Source organism: Ursus americanus, chromosome 27 (genome assembly GCF_024610735.1).
Source record: "Ursus americanus isolate L20-20 chromosome 27, mUrsAme1.1.p, whole genome shotgun sequence".
Lineage (NCBI taxonomy): Eukaryota > Metazoa > Chordata > Mammalia > Carnivora > Ursidae > Ursus > Ursus americanus.
This window is the reverse complement of record NC_142153.1, coordinates 9305100-9323690: the sequence shown is the minus strand read 5'-3', so window position 1 is coordinate 9323690 and position 18591 is coordinate 9305100. Positions and strand designations below refer to the sequence as shown.

General features: G+C 35.5%; 1 protein-coding gene across 1 annotated transcript in view; it reads left to right on the top strand.

The window, feature by feature from the left end:
• The window catches only part of LOC148107620 (A disintegrin and metallopeptidase domain 3-like), a 119491-nt gene that overhangs the window by 88443 nt on the left and 12457 nt on the right, over positions 1-18591 (top strand). The window contains exons 17-18 of the mRNA XM_087856326.1: positions 7430-7516; positions 9183-9297. Coding sequence (XP_087712452.1) covers positions 7430-7516; positions 9183-9297 — 202 coding nt within the window. The remainder of the gene's footprint in view (positions 1-7429; positions 7517-9182; positions 9298-18591) is intronic.

Genomic DNA, 18591 nt, shown 5'->3' with positions numbered 1-18591 from the left:
TCTCAATGTGAACAACCTAAATGCTCCCATGAAATGGCACAAGGTTGCAGATTGGATAAAAAGATGTGACCCATCCATATGCTGTCTATAAGAGACTCATTTTGAACCTAAAGTTATCTCCAGACTGAAAGTGAGGGGATGGAGAACAATTTTTCATGCCAACAGACCTCAAAAGAAAGCTGGGGTAGCAATTCTCATCTCAGATAAATTAGATTTCAAGCTAAAGACTGCAGTTAGAGATACAGAAGGACACTATACCATTCTTAAAGGGTGTATCCAACCAGAAGATCTAACAATTGTAATTATCTATGGGCCCAACAAGGGAGCAGCCAACTACATAAGCCATATTAATAATAATATGTTAATAGTGGGGGATCTCAACACTTCACTGTCAGCACTAGACAGATCATTTAAGCATAAAATCAACAAAGAAACAAGTGCTTTGAATTAATTACACACTGGAGCAGATGGACCACACAGATAAATACAGAATATTCCACCCTAGAACAAAAGAATACTCATTCCTCTCAAATGCACATGGAACTTTCTCCAGAATAGACCACATACTGGGTCACATATCAGTTCTCAACTGATACCAAAAGACTGAGATTGTTCCCTGCATATTCTCAGACCACAGTGCTTTGAAACTAGAACTCAATCACAAGAAAAAATTTGGAAGAAATTCAAATACTTGGTAGCTAAGACCATCCTGCTTAAGAATGTTTGAGTCAACCAGGAAGTTAAAGAGAACTTAAACAATTCATGGAAACTAATGAGAATGAAAACACATTGGTCCAAAACCTATGGGATACTGCATACGTGGTCCTAAGGGGGAAATACATAGCCATCCAAGCCTCACTCAAAAAATAGAAAAATCCTGAATACATAAACTAACCTTACACCTAAAGGAGCTGGAGAAAGAACAGCAAATAAAGCCTAAACGAAGCAGGAGAAGAGAAATAATAAAAATTAGAGCAGAAATCAATGAAATAGAGAACAAAAGAATAGGAGAACCAATCAATGAAACTAGAAGCTAGTTCTTTGAAAGAAGTAATAAGAGCAATAAACTACTGGCCAGACTTATCCAAAAAAAAAAAGGACCAAAATTAATAAAATTATGAATGAAATGGGAGAGATCACAACTAACACCAAGGAAATAGAAACAATTATTAGAAATTATTATCAACAACTATATGCCAATACATTAAGCAACCTGGAAGAAATGGAGGCCTTCCCAGAAACCTATAAACTACGAAGACTGAAACTGGAAGAAATGGACAATCTGAATAGATCAATAACCAGTAAAGAAATTAAAGTGGTCATCAAAAACCTCCCCAAAAAACTGAGTCCAGGGCCTGATGGATTCCCTGGGGAATTCTACCAAACATTCAAAGATGAAATAATACCTATTCTCCTGAAACTGTTCCAAAAAATAGAAACAGAAGGAAAACTTCCAATCTCATTCTATGAGGCCAGCTTTATCTTGATCCCAAAACCAGGCAAAGACCCCATCCAAAAGGAGAATTACAGACCAATATCCCTGATGAATATGAACTCCAAAATACTCAAGAAGATCCTAGCTAATAGGATTCAACAATACATTAAATGGATTATCCATCATAACAAGGTGGGATTTATCCCTGGGATGCAAGTGTGGTTCAGCATTCTCAAATCAATCAGTGTGAGAGAACACATTAATAAGAGAAGAGACAGGAACCATATGATCCTCTCAATGGATGCAGAAAAAGCCTTTGACAAAATACAGCATCCTTTCCTGATTAAAACTCTTCAGAGTGTAGGCATAGAGGGACCATTCCTCAATTTCATAAAAACCATCCATGCAAAGACCACAGCAAATATCATTCTCAAAGGGGAAAAGCTGAGAGCCTTTCCCTTAAGATCAGAAACACGACAAGGATGCCCACTTTCACCACTATTGTTCAACATAGTACTAGAAGTCCAAGCCTCAACAATCACACAACAAAAAGAAATAAAATGTATCCAATGTGGCAAAGAAGTAGTCAAAATCTCTCTCTTCACAGATGACATGATACTTTATGTGGATAACCCAAAAGACTCCACTTTCAAATTACTAGAACTCATATAGCAATTCAGTAATGTGGCAGGATAAAAAAATCAATGCACAGAAATCAGTTCCTTTCCTATACACTAACAATGTAACTATAGAAAGAGAAATTAGGGAGTTGATTCCATTTAAAATAGCCAAAACCATAAGATACCTTGGAATAAACCTAAGGAAATAGGTAAAGGACCTATACTGTAGAAACTACAGAACACTTATGAAAGAAATATAAGAAGACACAAAAAGATGGAAAAACATTCCTTGCTTATGATCAGAAGAACAAACTTGTTAAAAATGTCTGTACTACCCAGAGTGATCTATACTTTCAATGCCATCCCGATCAAAATACCAATGGCATTTTTCAAAGTGCTGGGACAAACAATCCTAAAATTCGTATGGAACCAGAAAAGACCCTGAATTGCCAAGGAAATGTTGAAAAAGAAAAACAAAGCTGGGGGCATCACGTTGCCTGATTTCAAACTATATTACAATGCTGTGATCACCAAGACAGCATGGACTGGCACAAAAACAGACACGTAGTTCAATGGAACAGAATAGAGAACCCAGAAATGGACCCTCGGCTCTTTGGGCAGCTAATCTTTGATACAGCAGGAAAAAACATCCAGTGGAAAAAAGACAGTCTCTTCAATAAATGGTGCTGGGAAAATTGGACAGCTATATATAGAAGAATGAAACTCGATGATTCTTTTACACCATACACAAAGATAAACTCTAAATGGATGAAAGAGTCAAGGTGAGAGAGGAATCCATCAAAATCCTAGAGGAGAACATAGGCACTGACCTCTTCAACAACGGCCACAAGAACTTCTTTCAAGACAAGTCTCCAAAGGCAAGGGAAACAAAAGCAAAAATGAACTTGTGGGACTTCATCAAGATAAAAAGCTTCTGCACAGTGAAGGTAACAGTCAACAAAACAAAGAGGCAACCCATGCAATGGGAGAAGATATTTGCAAATGACATTACATTTAAAGGGCTGCTATCCAAGATCTATAAAGAACTTCTCAAACTCAACACGCAAAAAACAAATAAGTCAAAATATGGGCAGACGACATGAACAGACACTTCTCCGAAGAAGACATATGAATGGCTAACAGACACATGAAAAAATGTTAACATCTTTAGCCATCAGGGAAATTTAAATCAAAACCACATTGAGATACCACGTTATACCAGTTAGAATGGCAAAAATTGACAAAGCAAGAAACAAAAAAATGTTGGTGAGGATGTGGAGAAATGGGAACCCTAATACACTGTCAGTGGGAATGCAATTTGGTACAACCACTTTGGAAAAGAGTTTGGAGGTTTCTCAAAAAGTTAAAAATAGAGCTACCCTATGATCCAGCAATTGCATTACTGGGTATTAACTCCAAAGGTACAGATGTAGTGAAAAGAAGGGGCAAATGCACCCCAATGTTCATACCAGCATTGTCCACAATAGCCAAACTGTGGAAGGAGCAGGGATGCCCTTCAGGTGATGAATGGATAAAGAAGATGTGGTCCATATATTCAATGGAATATTACTCAGCCATCAGAAAGCATGAATACCCACCATTTGCATCGACATGAATGGAACTGTAGGGTGTTATGCTGGGTGAAATAAATCAAGCAGAGAAAGACAATTATCATATGGTTTCACTTATATGTGGAACATAAGAAATAGCATGGAGGACATTAAGAGAGGAAGGGGAAAATGAAGGGGGGGAATCAAAGAGTGAGATGAACCATGAGATACTATGGACTCTGGGAAACCAACTGAGGGTTTCAGAGGAGAGGTGGGTGGTGGATGGTTTGGCCCCGTGATGGGTAGTAAGGAGGGCAAGTATTGCTGTATAATTAGAATAAAATAAAATAAAATAAAATAAAATAAAATAAAATAAAATAAAATAAAAATAATAAAATAATTTGGTCTTTGTCCCTGGTTTCTGGCATAGAGCATCTAAATCCCCTTGGAACTTCCTGTGTGATAGGAATGTTTTCTGTTATTTGTCTGCTCCCAACCAAACCTGAGTTTATGCTAATGAGGTGACTTAGGGTGGAACCTCTAGATTGCTTTAGGATGGGCTGGTTATCAAAAAGACCAAATGTTAGAGAGTTGGCTCTTTTATCTGCACTCACAGACCTCTAAGTAGGAAAAGTGGTGTGGCTGGAGATTGAACTTGATAAAAAGTAAGTTTTGAACACTGAAATTCAGAGACTTTCTAAGTTGGTGAACAAATCAACTTCCTGCAATGATGAGATGTTTACAGATGTCCTGGATGCTATGACATCTTCCTTGCCCTCTGGCACCCAATATATGCATTTCTTCCATTTAGCTGTTGCTGAGTTGTATGCTATATAATAAACTGGTAAACATAAGTAAAATGATTTCTTGAGTCTGTGAGCCAAATAAGGAAATTATCAAACCTGAGCAGGGCACCATGGGAACCTCCAGTTTATAGCCAGATGGTCACAAATGCAGGTAGTCTGGGATTTGCATGTGGTATCTGAAATGGAGTGAGTCTTGTGGCACCGAGTTTTTAAGTTGTGGAATGTGATTTTAACTCCAAATAGTGTCAGAATTGAGTTACTTGGAATTGTTGGACACCCAGCTAGTGTCAAAGAAAACACTACATAACATATATGTATATCATAATATTTATATATATACATATCTCTCTCTCTCTATATATATATATCAGCATGTGTGTAAATTATGTATATGTGCATTTGCACAAACACACACACCCCAATACATATCAGTGCAAAAAAAAAACTCATGAAATTGAGCATATGACTAAGGAATATGAAAATGTTCCACCTAACTTGTTATTAAATAAATACAAAGCAAATGAATATCCAACCATTATTTTTGTGTTATTTGGGCATTGAAAATAATATTTCATGGTGAGAAGCATAACTTACTATCATCCTAAAAGAAGTATAAATTAGCTTTCTGAGAAGTGATTTAGAAATGTGTCAAGAGTGGGGCTTCTGGGTGGGTCAGTCAGGTAAGCATATGACTCATGATCTCAGCTTGGGGTGATCCCAGGATCACCAGTTCTAGCCCTGTCCTTGGCATGGAGCCTACCTAAAAAAATGTGTAAAGAGTTAATATATTAACATACTTTTCAATGCATTTCTAATGTAATAATAAATAAATTTTTAGATATTAGGAAATATGCATTTGTATAGAGCAATTACGATGTGACATACAATAGAAAATAAAGCAAAGACATTAAATGCCAACTGTAGGTTGGTAAGATAACAGAACACTACATTTCTTTGTACAGTGACATTTGTGAATAATTTTAATGATGTGGCCATATATTTCCAATATAATGAGTGAGAAATCAGGGCAAAACCTACAAAACATGCATTTCTATGGTTTGGATTGCATATGGAAATTTTGTGGATTGTGATTTTTACTAAGATGTAGATTGTGTTTTTTGGCTTAAGTTGTCTTGCTGGTCCTTCCCAAGCCAAGATTGTAGCAGCACTGTGACTTTGTGTCTTTGAAATTCTAGCTTTGGAAGTAGGTAAAAAATGAAGTTTTTAGAAGGAGTCCTAGCATGATATTGTGGCATTGATAATATTTAAAAGCATTTAAAAGTACATTACATGGAGATAAGCATTATTTCAACAATGCAAGTTTGCTTAATATTGGATATGATAGAAAGCTTTTTTTATTTTCTATTTATTATTTGTAAGATTTAGAAGAATATTTTATCAAAGTGATTTCTAGCTCACATAAGTAGGGTAGGGAAAATAAACACACCTCAGCACATTCATTTTAAACTTGAAGAAGGGTATGTTTGGGGCATTTAATTGTCCAAAGTTAGATAAGCTAATCATTGAATAAGTAAATAAAATTAACTGCCTTTTTCTTACTCATACCTGGGACTATAAGAAAATATGCTTATATAATCTAGACATTTCTCTTTAGGAAATATGTATTTACTTATGCTGTTGTTGTTGTTTTTCCTTTTCTTTGAACCATGTTGTGACTGCTTCTGGGACACTCTTTGTGTCTCTTGTTCAAAAAGGAAGTCTCCTAGATTAGTTTATATTCAAAACATCACCCCAACCATTGCCCAGGGCTAAGTACTTTTATAGTGTCTCTTGCTTTTGCTGTCATTACAAAGGAACCAGCTAGAAACTGTTTACTTGAAGGAAATTGTATCAGAAGCATGGGTCTTAACTTTCCCTGGATTGTTTTTCCCCTAAAGACAACCCAGTGAAATATGACTAGTTTATTATTGCCTCATGACCATGTTTAAGGAGAACTAGAATGAAGATGGTTTTGTGAACAGGTAATGCTGGCTTGTCCAACATTTTGTTATTCTTGCTGTCTTCATCAGAGCCCTTTCAGTTAATGAACAAGCTGATATTCTGTTCTTTATGATGATAATAGGTTAATGGTAATAGAAAATAATGATTTTTGAGACTGTTTATCGTATAGTGGATACTCTATCAGATAACCTGAGAAAAACCAGCAGATAATCTTAGAAAATACCCCAAAGATATTCAGATTAAACTAAAATTTGGATAGAGGAATAAGCACTTAAAGTCTACATGAAAATGAAGGAAATAAACAAATAGTTAAACAGTATCTTGTATTAGTGAGCATTTACTATGTGCCAAACATTGCTTTTATCCTTTTCTGTCTAACAAATTGCTGGGATTAAATAACTTGCACTGGGTCACACCGCTAATGTGAAAGATAAGAGACACTGTCGTTAATGTTGGAAATAAATATAAAAATGACAGGAACACTGATATTTAGCATTGATCAATAAATATGTGGCTCTGAGACTAAAGTGGTTCTTGCACTGAATGTTGGGCCTGTCAGTAACTCATGCATGACCTTAAAAGAGTACATTTATTTTTATCAAATATAAAATGAGGATAAAAACATCTTATTCATAGGGCCAATCTGAGTATATATTATAAAAGTGCATAGAAAATGCAGAGACAGATCCTAGCTCATTACAAATGGTCAGTAAAAGTTGGCTATATTTGTTCTTATGCCAATTAGTATCAGTAAACTCACAGCTGTGCTCCCTCATGGGGAAAAAATAGTATCTCATTCTCAGAATTCTATATGTGGTAGTGTAATGACATGCCATTTGGACTCCCAGTGTCTTTTATTAGAAGGAGTAGGTGTCATGAAATCCAGATTCATCTGGTGTGTGTGTGTGTGTGTGTGTGTGTGTGTGTGTGTGTGTGTGTGTGTGTTGGGGGTGTGTGTTGTATCTTTATCTATCTTGTGCATCTGATTTTTGTACCAAGTACAATTGCTCAACTCTTCACTTTAAAATTTTGTTGTTGCTTGTTTTAACATTTTAGTATTGTTATCGTGGAGTCTGCCAAGAGGCCAGTAGCTACCCAAATAGACCCAACTGTCAATCAGAAAGAAATTGCAGTGGACATGGGGTATGTAATATTTCCTTTATTTTTACGTATAACGTTTAATATCCATGTCAGAACTTTTTCCAGGATAGTAATAAAGTTCAGAATTATTTGATGTGGAAATTTCTTTTAGAAACTTACAGTTAAATAAGGAAAGTGGATTCCATTACATATACGTATGCATATGATTCATGTGTTCAGATTATTATAGGCCTCATCGGTTAATAAATGTCAAACTTTGTACTAAAGGGCAGTATGCACATACTCCAGTATGAATTTTGGAAATGGGTTTATTGAACATTACAAATGTTTATTTATACATGCTTATATAAATTTTGCTTATAATTGAATGTACGTGTACTGATATGTTTAAACACACAGACTTAATATATTTATATTACACATATTATAATCTAATATTTTTGTGAGAGAAGACTTTCTTGTCCACTCAGATCTCTTTTGTCCTTTAATAGCTTCAATTTATTTCCATGTATGTCTCTTCCATACTATATTTGAAACCTCATTTACCAATGGACTTTTAGATAATGTCAAATTTTTACTTAATTAATGGAAATAATGGTGTAATGGACATTGTTGTACATTCACCCTTGCACAATTACCTGGTTTCTTAAATTATTAGCAATGAAATCTGATGGGTCAAATTTATGCACCATTTAAATTTTCAGAAATATTATTTTTTTTAAAAATGTTATACCAGTTTTTGCTCTCAACTGTCATGAATGAAAATGTGCATTTTCTCAACTTCTAGCCAGACTAGCTTCTCAGTTTTTAAAATCTCTTCTCACATTCTAAACCTATTGTTAATTTGCATTAGGTAAGAAATAAAGCTACAGGTCTTAAGCATGTATGGAGGATCCTCATATTTACCGTTGTGAAATTATCTACCAGGGTATAGAAATTTTGTAGATTTTCCCAAGTCTGCATTTGGCTTTAACTTTGTGACTGGTGTCTCCTGCCATATTGTTGCTTCACATTTTATATAATAATGTAGGAAAACATTGACCTCCCTGCATGATTTGTATCAAAATTTTCTCCCAAATCACTTACATGTCCTATCATTAACAGTTTCCTTTCTGTTTCTTTCCTTTCTTACTTAGTTTAAATTTAATTTCTGCATGAATCTATTTCTAGATTCTCTCTTCTGCTTCTGACCGTTTTGATTCATCCACCTGATCACATTTATAGATATTTTCTGGCCTTTCTATTTCTAGCAAAATACATTTTGTTATCTGTGTTAGTTAAGCAAGTTTTTTCCTTTATGTTTTCCCCCCCAATATTTTGTAAAAGTTGGCTCTTACCACAGGCATTTTTTAAAAATCTAGCACAATTCATAATATATGCCAACTCCCATTATTTTATAATTTCTAGATTCATAATTTCTATGCCTTTGTAGAATAAGGCATTTTCATCGTATCAGAGTGTTATTTATTGCTATTTAAAAATAGAAGAGACAAAGAGGAAGTGTCTATGACATTGAAAAGATATTGCAAAGACATTTATTATATTACATTTTATTGTAAAAATTAATTTCCACATTAAAATAAAAACTATAATGTATGAAGTGATCATTTTTAAATAACTTACATTGACTAACAGTCACAAATGATGTATTTAATTTTTGCATTGTACCTAAAATGTTTATAATTTTTTGTTTGTTTTTTTGTTTTAGGTTTGCAATAATTTGCTTAATTGTCACTGTGATGTTGGATATTCTCCTCCAATTTGTGAACCAGCACCATTATCACCAGGAGGAAGTTATGATGATGGGTTTTGGTATCCACAGGGTTAGTATCTAGATCACTGTGCTTCAGTAGAGCTTTCTCTACTTATAGAAATGGTGCCCACTGACTATGTGGCTGTTGAGCACTTGACATGTCGATAGTGCAACTAAAGAACTAAAATTTCTTACTTTATTTAATTTAAATTTAAGTAGCCATTTGTAGCCAGTGACAACTATATTAAACAGTACAGCTCCAGATCATACTATCAATCAAAATTTTGTATATGCTTTTAGTTCCAATCAAGAAGTGAACATGCTAAAAGCCTACCTTTAATTTTAACCATGGTTCCCAAACATTTCTGTTTATACAGCAGAGTTTTATAGATAAATACAGTTAAATTACAGAATAGCTGATAGTTTTATTATATACTCTGTATATTCCAAGGATGTTAACTACTGTAATGTGCTAAATGTTTAACATGTTAAATATTGTAATGTGTAGTTGCATCATTCAAATGACCATACTATTGAAAGGTAAAAGTAACAAAATCTATATCCATAGCATATGGATAGTAAATGATATGAAACATTTTAAAATTTACTTAGTGAACATTCACAAACGTATTCATGTTCTTCATAGAATATTCATGTTTTCTAAATATTATAATATAAAAATCTCATTAGAATATAATTCCATTAATGTCTTTCCATCATTTGTGCTTTTGTATTTATGCTTATATATTTATATAAACATGACAATACACTATTACATGTGCCTTAAATAGCCAATGGAAAGGTAAAGATTTTTTAATATAAATATTTCCATCATCCCATCCATTTACTGTTTTCAAGGGCGTTTCAACACTTCTGGCATGTTCAAACTTCCATGTGGGTTATTTTCTTTCTCACTGAAAAACTTCCTTTATATATATATATATATATATATATATCACTTCATATTTTATATAATATATATATTACATGTGTTATACAATATATATATGTACCTTGTGGTGACCAATTATTCTCAGCTTTTGTCTTTAAAATGTTTTTATAAAAATGTCTCAAATTGTGAAGTATATTCTCACTGGAAGGAGAATTCTGCATTGAGAATTTTTACTTTCAGCAGCTCAAAGATGTAATTCAATTGTATCCTTAGTTTCATTTTAGGTCTTCATCTATTTTGAATTTATTTTTGGGTATGGTGTCATTCTTCTGCATGTTGCTGTGCAGTACTCCTGACCCATTTGTTGAAGAGACTGTCTTTTTTCCATTGGATATTCTTTCCTGCTTGTCGAAGATTAGTTGACCACAGAGTTGTGGGTCCATTTCTGGATTCTCTATTCTTTTCCACTGATGTATGTCTCTCTTTTTGTGCCAGTACTCTCTCTTTTTGTGCCAGTACCATACTGTCTTCACTACAGCTTTGTAATATAACTTGAAGTCTGGAATTGTGATGCCTCCAGGTTTTCTTTTCTTTTTCAAGATTGCTTTGGCTATTTGGGGTCTTTTGGGGTTCCATACGAATTTTAGGATTGTTTGTTCTACCTCTGTGAAAAATCCTGTTGGTATTTTGATAGGGATTGCATTAAATGTGTAGATTGCCTTGGGCAGAATAGACATTTTAACAATAGTTGTTATTGCAACCCATGAGCATGGAATGCTTTTCCATTTGCGTCCTCTTCAATTTCTTTCATCAGTGTTCTATAGTTTTCAGAGTATAGGTCTCTCACCTCTTTGGTTAGGTATATTCCTAGGTACGTTATTGTTTTTGGTGTGATTGTAAATAAATGGGTCAGTTCCTTGATCTCTATCTGATTCTTCACTATTGGTATATAGGAATGCAACAGATTTCTGTGTGTTGATTTTATATCCTGCACTTTTGCTGAATTCCTGTATCAGTTTCAGCAATTTTTGGGTAGAGTCTTTTGAGTTTTCTACATAGAGTATCATGTTGTCTGCAAATAGTGAAAGTTGACTTCTTCCTCGGCGATCTGAATGCCTTTTATTTTTTTTTTGTTCTCTGATTGCTGAGTCTAAGACTTCTAGTAGTATATTGAATAAGAATGATGAGAGTGGACATACCTGTCTTGTCCCTGACCATAGAGGAAAAGATCTCAGTTTTTCCCCATTGAGGATAATATTAGCCGTGTGTTTTTTGTCTTTGGCCTTTATGATGTTGAGATATGTTCCAACTATCCCCACTTTGTTGAGGATTTTTATCAGGAATGGATGCTGTACTTTGTCAAATGCTTTTTCTGAATATATTGAGAGGAGCATGTGGTTCTTATCCTTTCTTTTATTAGTGTGGCATTTCATGTTCATTGATTTGCAAGTACTGAAGCACCCCTGCAGCTCAGAAATAAATCCCACTTTATTGTGGTGAATAATTAATTTAATGTATTGTTGAATTCGATTTGCTAGTACCTTCTTGAGAATCTTTGCATCCATGTTCATCAGGGATATTGGCCCATAATTCTCCCTTTTAATGGAGTCTTTGGTTTTGGAGTCAAGGAAACGCTGGCCTTGTAGAATGAGTTTGAAAATACTCCTGCCATTTCTATTTTTTGGAACAGTTTGAAAAGGATAGGTATTAATTCTTTCAATGTCTGGTAAAACTCCCCTGGAAGCCATCTGGCCCTCGACTTTTGTTTGTTGGAAGATTTTTGATTACTGATTCAATTTCTTTGCTGGCTAAGGGTCTGTTCAAATTTTCTTTTTTCCTGTTTTAGTTTTAGCAGTTTGTATGTTTCTAGGAATTTATCCATTATTTCTTCTAAATTGCCCAGTTGGTTGGTATATAATTTTTCATAATATTCTCCTTTAATTGTTTACATTTCTGTGGTGGTCATTGTGATCTCTCTTCTTTCATTCATGATTTTATTTATTTGGGTCCTTCCTCTTTTTTTTTTGATATGTCTGGGGAGGGGTTTATCAATTTTTATTAATTCTTTCAAAGAAATAACTCTTAAGTTTCATCAATCTGTTCTACATTTTTTTGTTTGTTTTATATCATTTATTTTTGTTCCAATCTTTATTATTTCCCTTTTGCTTCTGACTTTAGGCTTCTTTTGCTGTTCTTTTCTAGCTCATTTAGGTGTAAAGTTAGGCTGTGTATGTGAAAATTTTCTTGCTTCTTGAGGTAGGCCTGTATTGTTATATACTTCCTTTTTTTTTTTTTTTTAGGATATATTATTCACCATACAGTACATCATTAGTTTTTGATGTCGTTTTTCATGATTCATTGTTTGCATATAACACCCAGTGCTAAATGCAATATTTGCCCTCCTTAAATACCCTTCACCGGGCTAGCCCATCCCCACTCCCAAAACCTTCAGTTTGTTTCCTGGAATCCATAGTCTCTTCTGGTTCATTTCCCCCTCTCTTTACCCCTCCTTCATTTTTCCCTTCCTTCTCCTAACCATCTCCCTGCTATTCCTTATGTTTCACAAATGAATGAAACCATATGATAATTGTCTTTCTCTGCTTGAGTTATTTCACTTAGCATAATCTCCTTCAGTCCCATCCATATTGATGCAAATGTTGGGTAATCATTTTTTCTGATGACTGAGTAATATTCCATCGTATATAGGGACCACATCTTCTTTGCAAATGACACTACAGATAAAAGGCTGGTATCCAAGATCTACGAGAACTTCTCAAACTTAATACCCAAGAAACAAATAATCAAATCAGAAAATGGGCAGAAGATATGAACAGACACTTTTCCAATGAAGACATACGAATGGCTAACAGACACATGAAAAAATGTTCAATGACATTAGCCATCAGGGAAATTCAAATCAAAACCACATTGAGATACCACCTTACACCAGCTATATACTTCCGTCTTAGGACTGCCTTGGTTCCATCCCAAACGTTCTGGACTATGGTGTTTTCATTGTCATTTGCTTCTGTATGTTTTTTAAGTTCTACTTTAATTTCCTGGTTCACCCATACATTCTTCAGTAGGATATTCTTTAATCTCCATGTATTTGTGGTCTCACCCAATTTTTCTTGTGGTTGATTTCAAGTTTCATAGCGAGTGATCTGAAAATATGCGTGGTATGATCTCAGTCTTTTTGTACTTATTAAGGGCTGATTTATGACACGGTATGTGATCTATTCTGGAGAATGTCTTGTGTACACATGAAAAGAATGTGCATTCTGTTGCTTTAAGATGAAATACTCTGAATATATCTGTTAGGTCCATCTGGTCCAGTGTGTCATTTAAAGCCATTGTTTTCTATGTTGATTATCTGTTTAGATGGTATGTCCATTGGTGTATGTGTGGTGTTAAAATCCTCTATATTATTGTATCATTATCAATGAGTTCCTCTATGTTTGTTATTGTTTTATATATTTTGGTGCTCCCAAATTGGGGGATAAATATTTCCAATTTTTAGATCTTCTTGTTTTCCATATAGTGTCCCTCTTCATCTCTTGTTTAAGTCTTTGGTTTAAGATCTAGTTTGTCACAGGGGCACCTGGGTGGCACAGTTGTTAAGCGCCCACCTTCGGCTCAGGGCATGATCCCAGTGTTCTGGGATCGAGCCCCACATCAGGCTTCTCTGCTGGGAGCTTGCTTCTTCCTCTCCCACTCCCCCTGCTTGTGTTCCCTCTCTCGCTGGCTGTCTCTTTCTGTCAAATAAATAAATAAAATCTTAAAAAAAAAGATCTAGTTTGTCTGATTTAAGTATGGGTACTCCAACTTTCCTTTGATGAGATTAGCATCACAGATGGTTCTCCATCCCCTCACTTTCAACCTGTAGGTGTCTTTAGGTCTAAAATGAGTCTCTTGTAGGCAGCATATACATAGGTCTTATTTTGTTATCCATTCCAATACCCTGTGTCTTTTGAGTGGAGCATATAGTCCATTTACATTCAGAGTGATTATTGATAGATATGAACTTAGTGCCATGGTATTACCTGTAAAGTTGTTTCTGAAGAATTTCTCTGTTCCTTTCTAGTCTTTGTTGGTATTGGTCTTTCTTTCCCACTCAAAGAGTCCCCTTTAATTTTCTTGCAGGGCTGGGTTTGTGGTCACAATCTCTTTTAGTTTTCGTTTGTCTGGAAAACTCTTTATCTCTCCCTCTATTCTTAATGACCCTTGTTGGATAGAGTATTCTTGGCTTCACGTTTTTTCCCATTCAGCACGTTGAGTATATCATGCCACTTCTTTGCCTGCCAGTTTCTGTGGAGAGATCTGCAGCTAACCAGATTTGTCTTCCCTTATAGGTCAGGGATTTCTTTTCCCTTGCTGCTTTCAGGATTCTTTCCTTATCTCGGTATTTTACAAATTTTGCTAAGATTTGTCTTGGTGTTGGCTATCTTTTGTAGATTTTGATGTGAGTTCTCTGTGCCTCCCGGATTTGGATGTCTGTTTCTTTACCCAGATTAAGGAAATTTTCAGCTATAATCTTCTCAAATAAAACTTCTGCCTGTTTCCCTCCCTTTCTTCTTCTTCTGGGACCCCCATAATATGGATGTTATTAAGCTTTACAGAGTCACTGAGTTCACTAAGTCTACGTTTGTGATCCAATCTTTTTCTTTATCTCTTCTTTTTGCCTTCATTGTTTTCCATAATTTTATCTTCTGTGTCATTTATTTATTCCTTGCGGTCATTACATCCAGTTGGCTTTGAATCTTGGTAATAGCATTTTTTATTTTGGCCTGGCCAGTTTTTAGGTCTTTTATCTCTATGGTAAGGGTCTCTCTGGTTTCTTCTATGGTTTTCTCAACCAAGCTAGTATCTTATGTTTGTTGTTTTAAATTCTGGTTCAGGCATATTACTTATATCTATTTTGATTAGATCCCTGCCATGACCTTTTCTTGTTCTTTCTCTTGGTACGAATTCCTCAATTTTTGTCTATGGGTCTGTCTTTTGTGTGTTAGGAAAGCCTGTGTCTGATTGTATGTATTTCTTCTAGAGCTGAAGCTTTGTAGCACTTTGAGAGTACCCAAATAAATAAAATTATGAATGAGAAAAGAGAGATCAGAATGATCGCCACAGGAATTATGAGAATATTATGAAAAATTATATGCTAACAAACTGGGCAATCTAGAAGAAATAGTGGATAAATTCCTAGAAACATACAAACTGCTAAAACTAAAACAGGAAAAAAGAAAATTTGAACAGACCCTTAGTCAGGAAAGAAACTGAAGACCCGGTGCATGTATGTGTGGATGGTTGTGTTTGTCTTCTGTGGGAGGAGCCTGCTACTGCTCAGACTCTCAATCATGCTTTATCTAGTAAAAAAGGCACCTGAAGAGCACAATGGGGCATGGCTTGGTGCATGCAACTCAAGCCTTCACTGTGTGTGCCGTGCTGCTAGCTGAAGTCCCTCTGTGCTGACGGGAAGGGTGAAAAATGTCATCTTCCCACCCTCTTTCCTGGAGAGGGGAGTTTGTGCCTCCTGTTGTTTAGGAAGCCCTCACAGAAGAGTGAAAAATCTCACCTCTTTGCCCCAGGCTTGCATCAGATCCCTGCCTTCACCCTGTCTATGTCCTAGCCATCTGCCCAGTGCTCCTGTGTTTTATCTCAGGCACACAGCTGGTTTCAAAACTCCATATTTAAGGACATGGTGTGGCAGGACCCACACTGATACTCTGGGGGAGGGTTTCATCACACTGCAGCTGATACTGGTTTGTCCCAGAAAAGCAGTCACATGACCATGCAGGTGCTCGGATTTTCTAGTAAAGTGTAGCAAAAAGTGAGCATCCGGGGTTAGCTGCCCTTAGCTGGCATCTCTGCCCTTATGCTAATGAACAGGGCAGATCAATGGTGCATGCCATCTTTCTTGTCCCCTGAAAGGCTGTGCTGCCTCTCACAAATGCACTCCAACTGTGTCTCCCAGATCAATTTCCTGGGTGTTTAGAATGATTTGATAATTATCTAGCTGAGTTCAAGGGAGGAGGCAAGCATAAAGTCCTCCAACTACTCTGCCATCTGAACTTCTCTCTTTATTTGATGTTTTTCTTGTGTCTTTCTTGCCCTTATTGCTATAAACTTCTCTCTTAGAACAGTTTTTGCTATGTCCCAAAGTTTCAAACTGGTGTGTTTTCATATTCATTTGTTTCTATCTACTTTTTGATATCTTGTTTTATTTCTGGTTGACCCATTCATTGTTTAGTGACATGTTATTGAACTTCTGTGTATTTGTCATCTTTCCAGATGTTTTCTTGTTGATTTCTAGTTTCACAGTGTTGTGGTCAGAAAAGATGCACAGTGTGATTTTGATCTTTTTGAATTTGTTGAGACTCGTTTTGTAGCCTAACACGTGATCTATTCTGGAGAATGTCCCAGGTGTACTTGAATGTGTATTCTGCTGTTTTAGGATGTAATGTTTTAAACATATCTGTTACGTCCATCTGGTCCCAGTTTGTCACTTAAAGTCATTGTTTTCTTATTGATTTTCTGTTTGGATGATCTGTCCATTGCTGTATGTGAGGTGCTAAATTCCCCTACTATTATTGTATCATTATCAATGAATTCCTCTATGTTTATTATTAATTTTTTATGTATTTGGGTGCTCCCACGTTGGGCTCATAAATATTTACATTTGTTATATCTTCTTGTGGGAGTGTTCCCTTTATGATGACATAGTGTCCTTCTTTGTCTCTTGATATAGTCTTTGTTTTAAAGTTTATTTTGTCCCATATATTGTATTGCTACCATGGCTTTCTTTTCACATCCATTTGCATGTTCAATATTTGTCTATCCTCTCACTTTCAATGTGCCGGTGTCTTTAGGTCTGAAATGAATCTCTTGTAGGCAGCACACAAATGGGTCTTTTTTTCTTTATTCATTCTGTCACCTATATCTTTTGTTTTTTTTTTATTTTTTTAATTTTTTTTTAAAGATTTTTATTTATTTGACAGAGATAGCCAGCGAGAGAGGGAACACAAGCAGGGGGAGTGGAAGAGGGAGAAGCAGGCTCCTAGCGGAGGAGCCTGATATGGGGCTCGATCCCTGAACACCGGGATCACGCCCTGAGCCGAAGGCAGACGCTTAACGACTGCGCCACCTAGGCGCCCCACCTTTATCTTTTGATTAGAGCATTTAGTCCATTTAAATTAAAAGTAATTATTGATAGATATTGGCATTTTATTACTTCTTTTGTCTTTGTTTTTGAGGATTTTGTCTGATGATTTCTTGTCTTTCTGTCTTTCATGGTTTGCTGGTTACCTTTAGGTATATATTCGGATTTCTTTCTCTTTATTTTTTACCTACGTATTAATGGTTTTTGATTTGTCATTACCTTTAGGTTTGTATATAATATCTTCTACATATAGCAATCTATATTATGTTCACGGTCATTTAAGTTTGAACCCATTCTTACTCCTTTTCTCTCCATATTTTCGATATATGGTGTCATATTTTTACATTCTTTATTTTGTGAGTTCTTTGACCAATTTATGTTAAAGATTTATTTTATTTTAGAGTAAGAAAGAGAGAGAGAAGGAGAGCGGAAGAGGAAGAGAGAGAGAATCCCAAGGAGACTCTGCACTGAGAGCAGAGCCTGACGTGGGGCTGGATCTTATGACTCTGAGATCATGACCTGAGCTGAAACCAAGAGTTGGATGCTTAACCAACTGAGCCACCCAGGTGCCCCTCCTTGACTGATTCAGCTTCTGCTGAAAGTACTGCTGATAGCCTTATGGTATATCTTTGTATGTAGCTTTCTTCTGTTGCTTGCTCTGGCTAGTATTTTTTTATTCAGTATATTTTGTCCCTTTAATTACAATATCCCTTGTTGTGGGTCTACTTTTGTTGATTTTGTTGGGGGGTTTCTGTACCTCCTGGATCTGGATATCTGTTTTCTTTTCCAGATTAGGGAAGTTTTCAGCTATTATTTCTTAAAATAAATTCTCTGCCCATTTTTCTTTCTCTTCTTCTGGAACTCCTAGTCTGAATGTTATTAAATTTGATGAAGTCACTAAGTCACTGAATTCTCAACGTCTATTCTAGTTTTGTATAATTCTTTTTTTTTTAACTTTTTTTTCAACTTAATTAACTTCCATTACTGTCTTCTAGGTCATTAATTTGTTCCTTCACTTGTTCCAACCTGCTTTTCATTCCATCAACCCTGTTTCTCATTTCATTTATTGAGCCTTTTATCTCTGCTTGTATTTCTCATCTCATTGTTAATGGTCTTGCTGATATCCTCCACTCTTTTCTTAGGTCCAGTGAGTATCCTTAGATTGTTGTTTAATCTCTCTATCAGGCATGTTACTTATATCTGTTTTGCTTAGATCTCCAGCCATAGCCTTGTCCTGTTCTTTCATCTGACACAAATTCTTCTGTCCTCTCATGTTGTCTAAGTCTCTGTGCCTGTTTCTCTGTTAGGAATGTCAG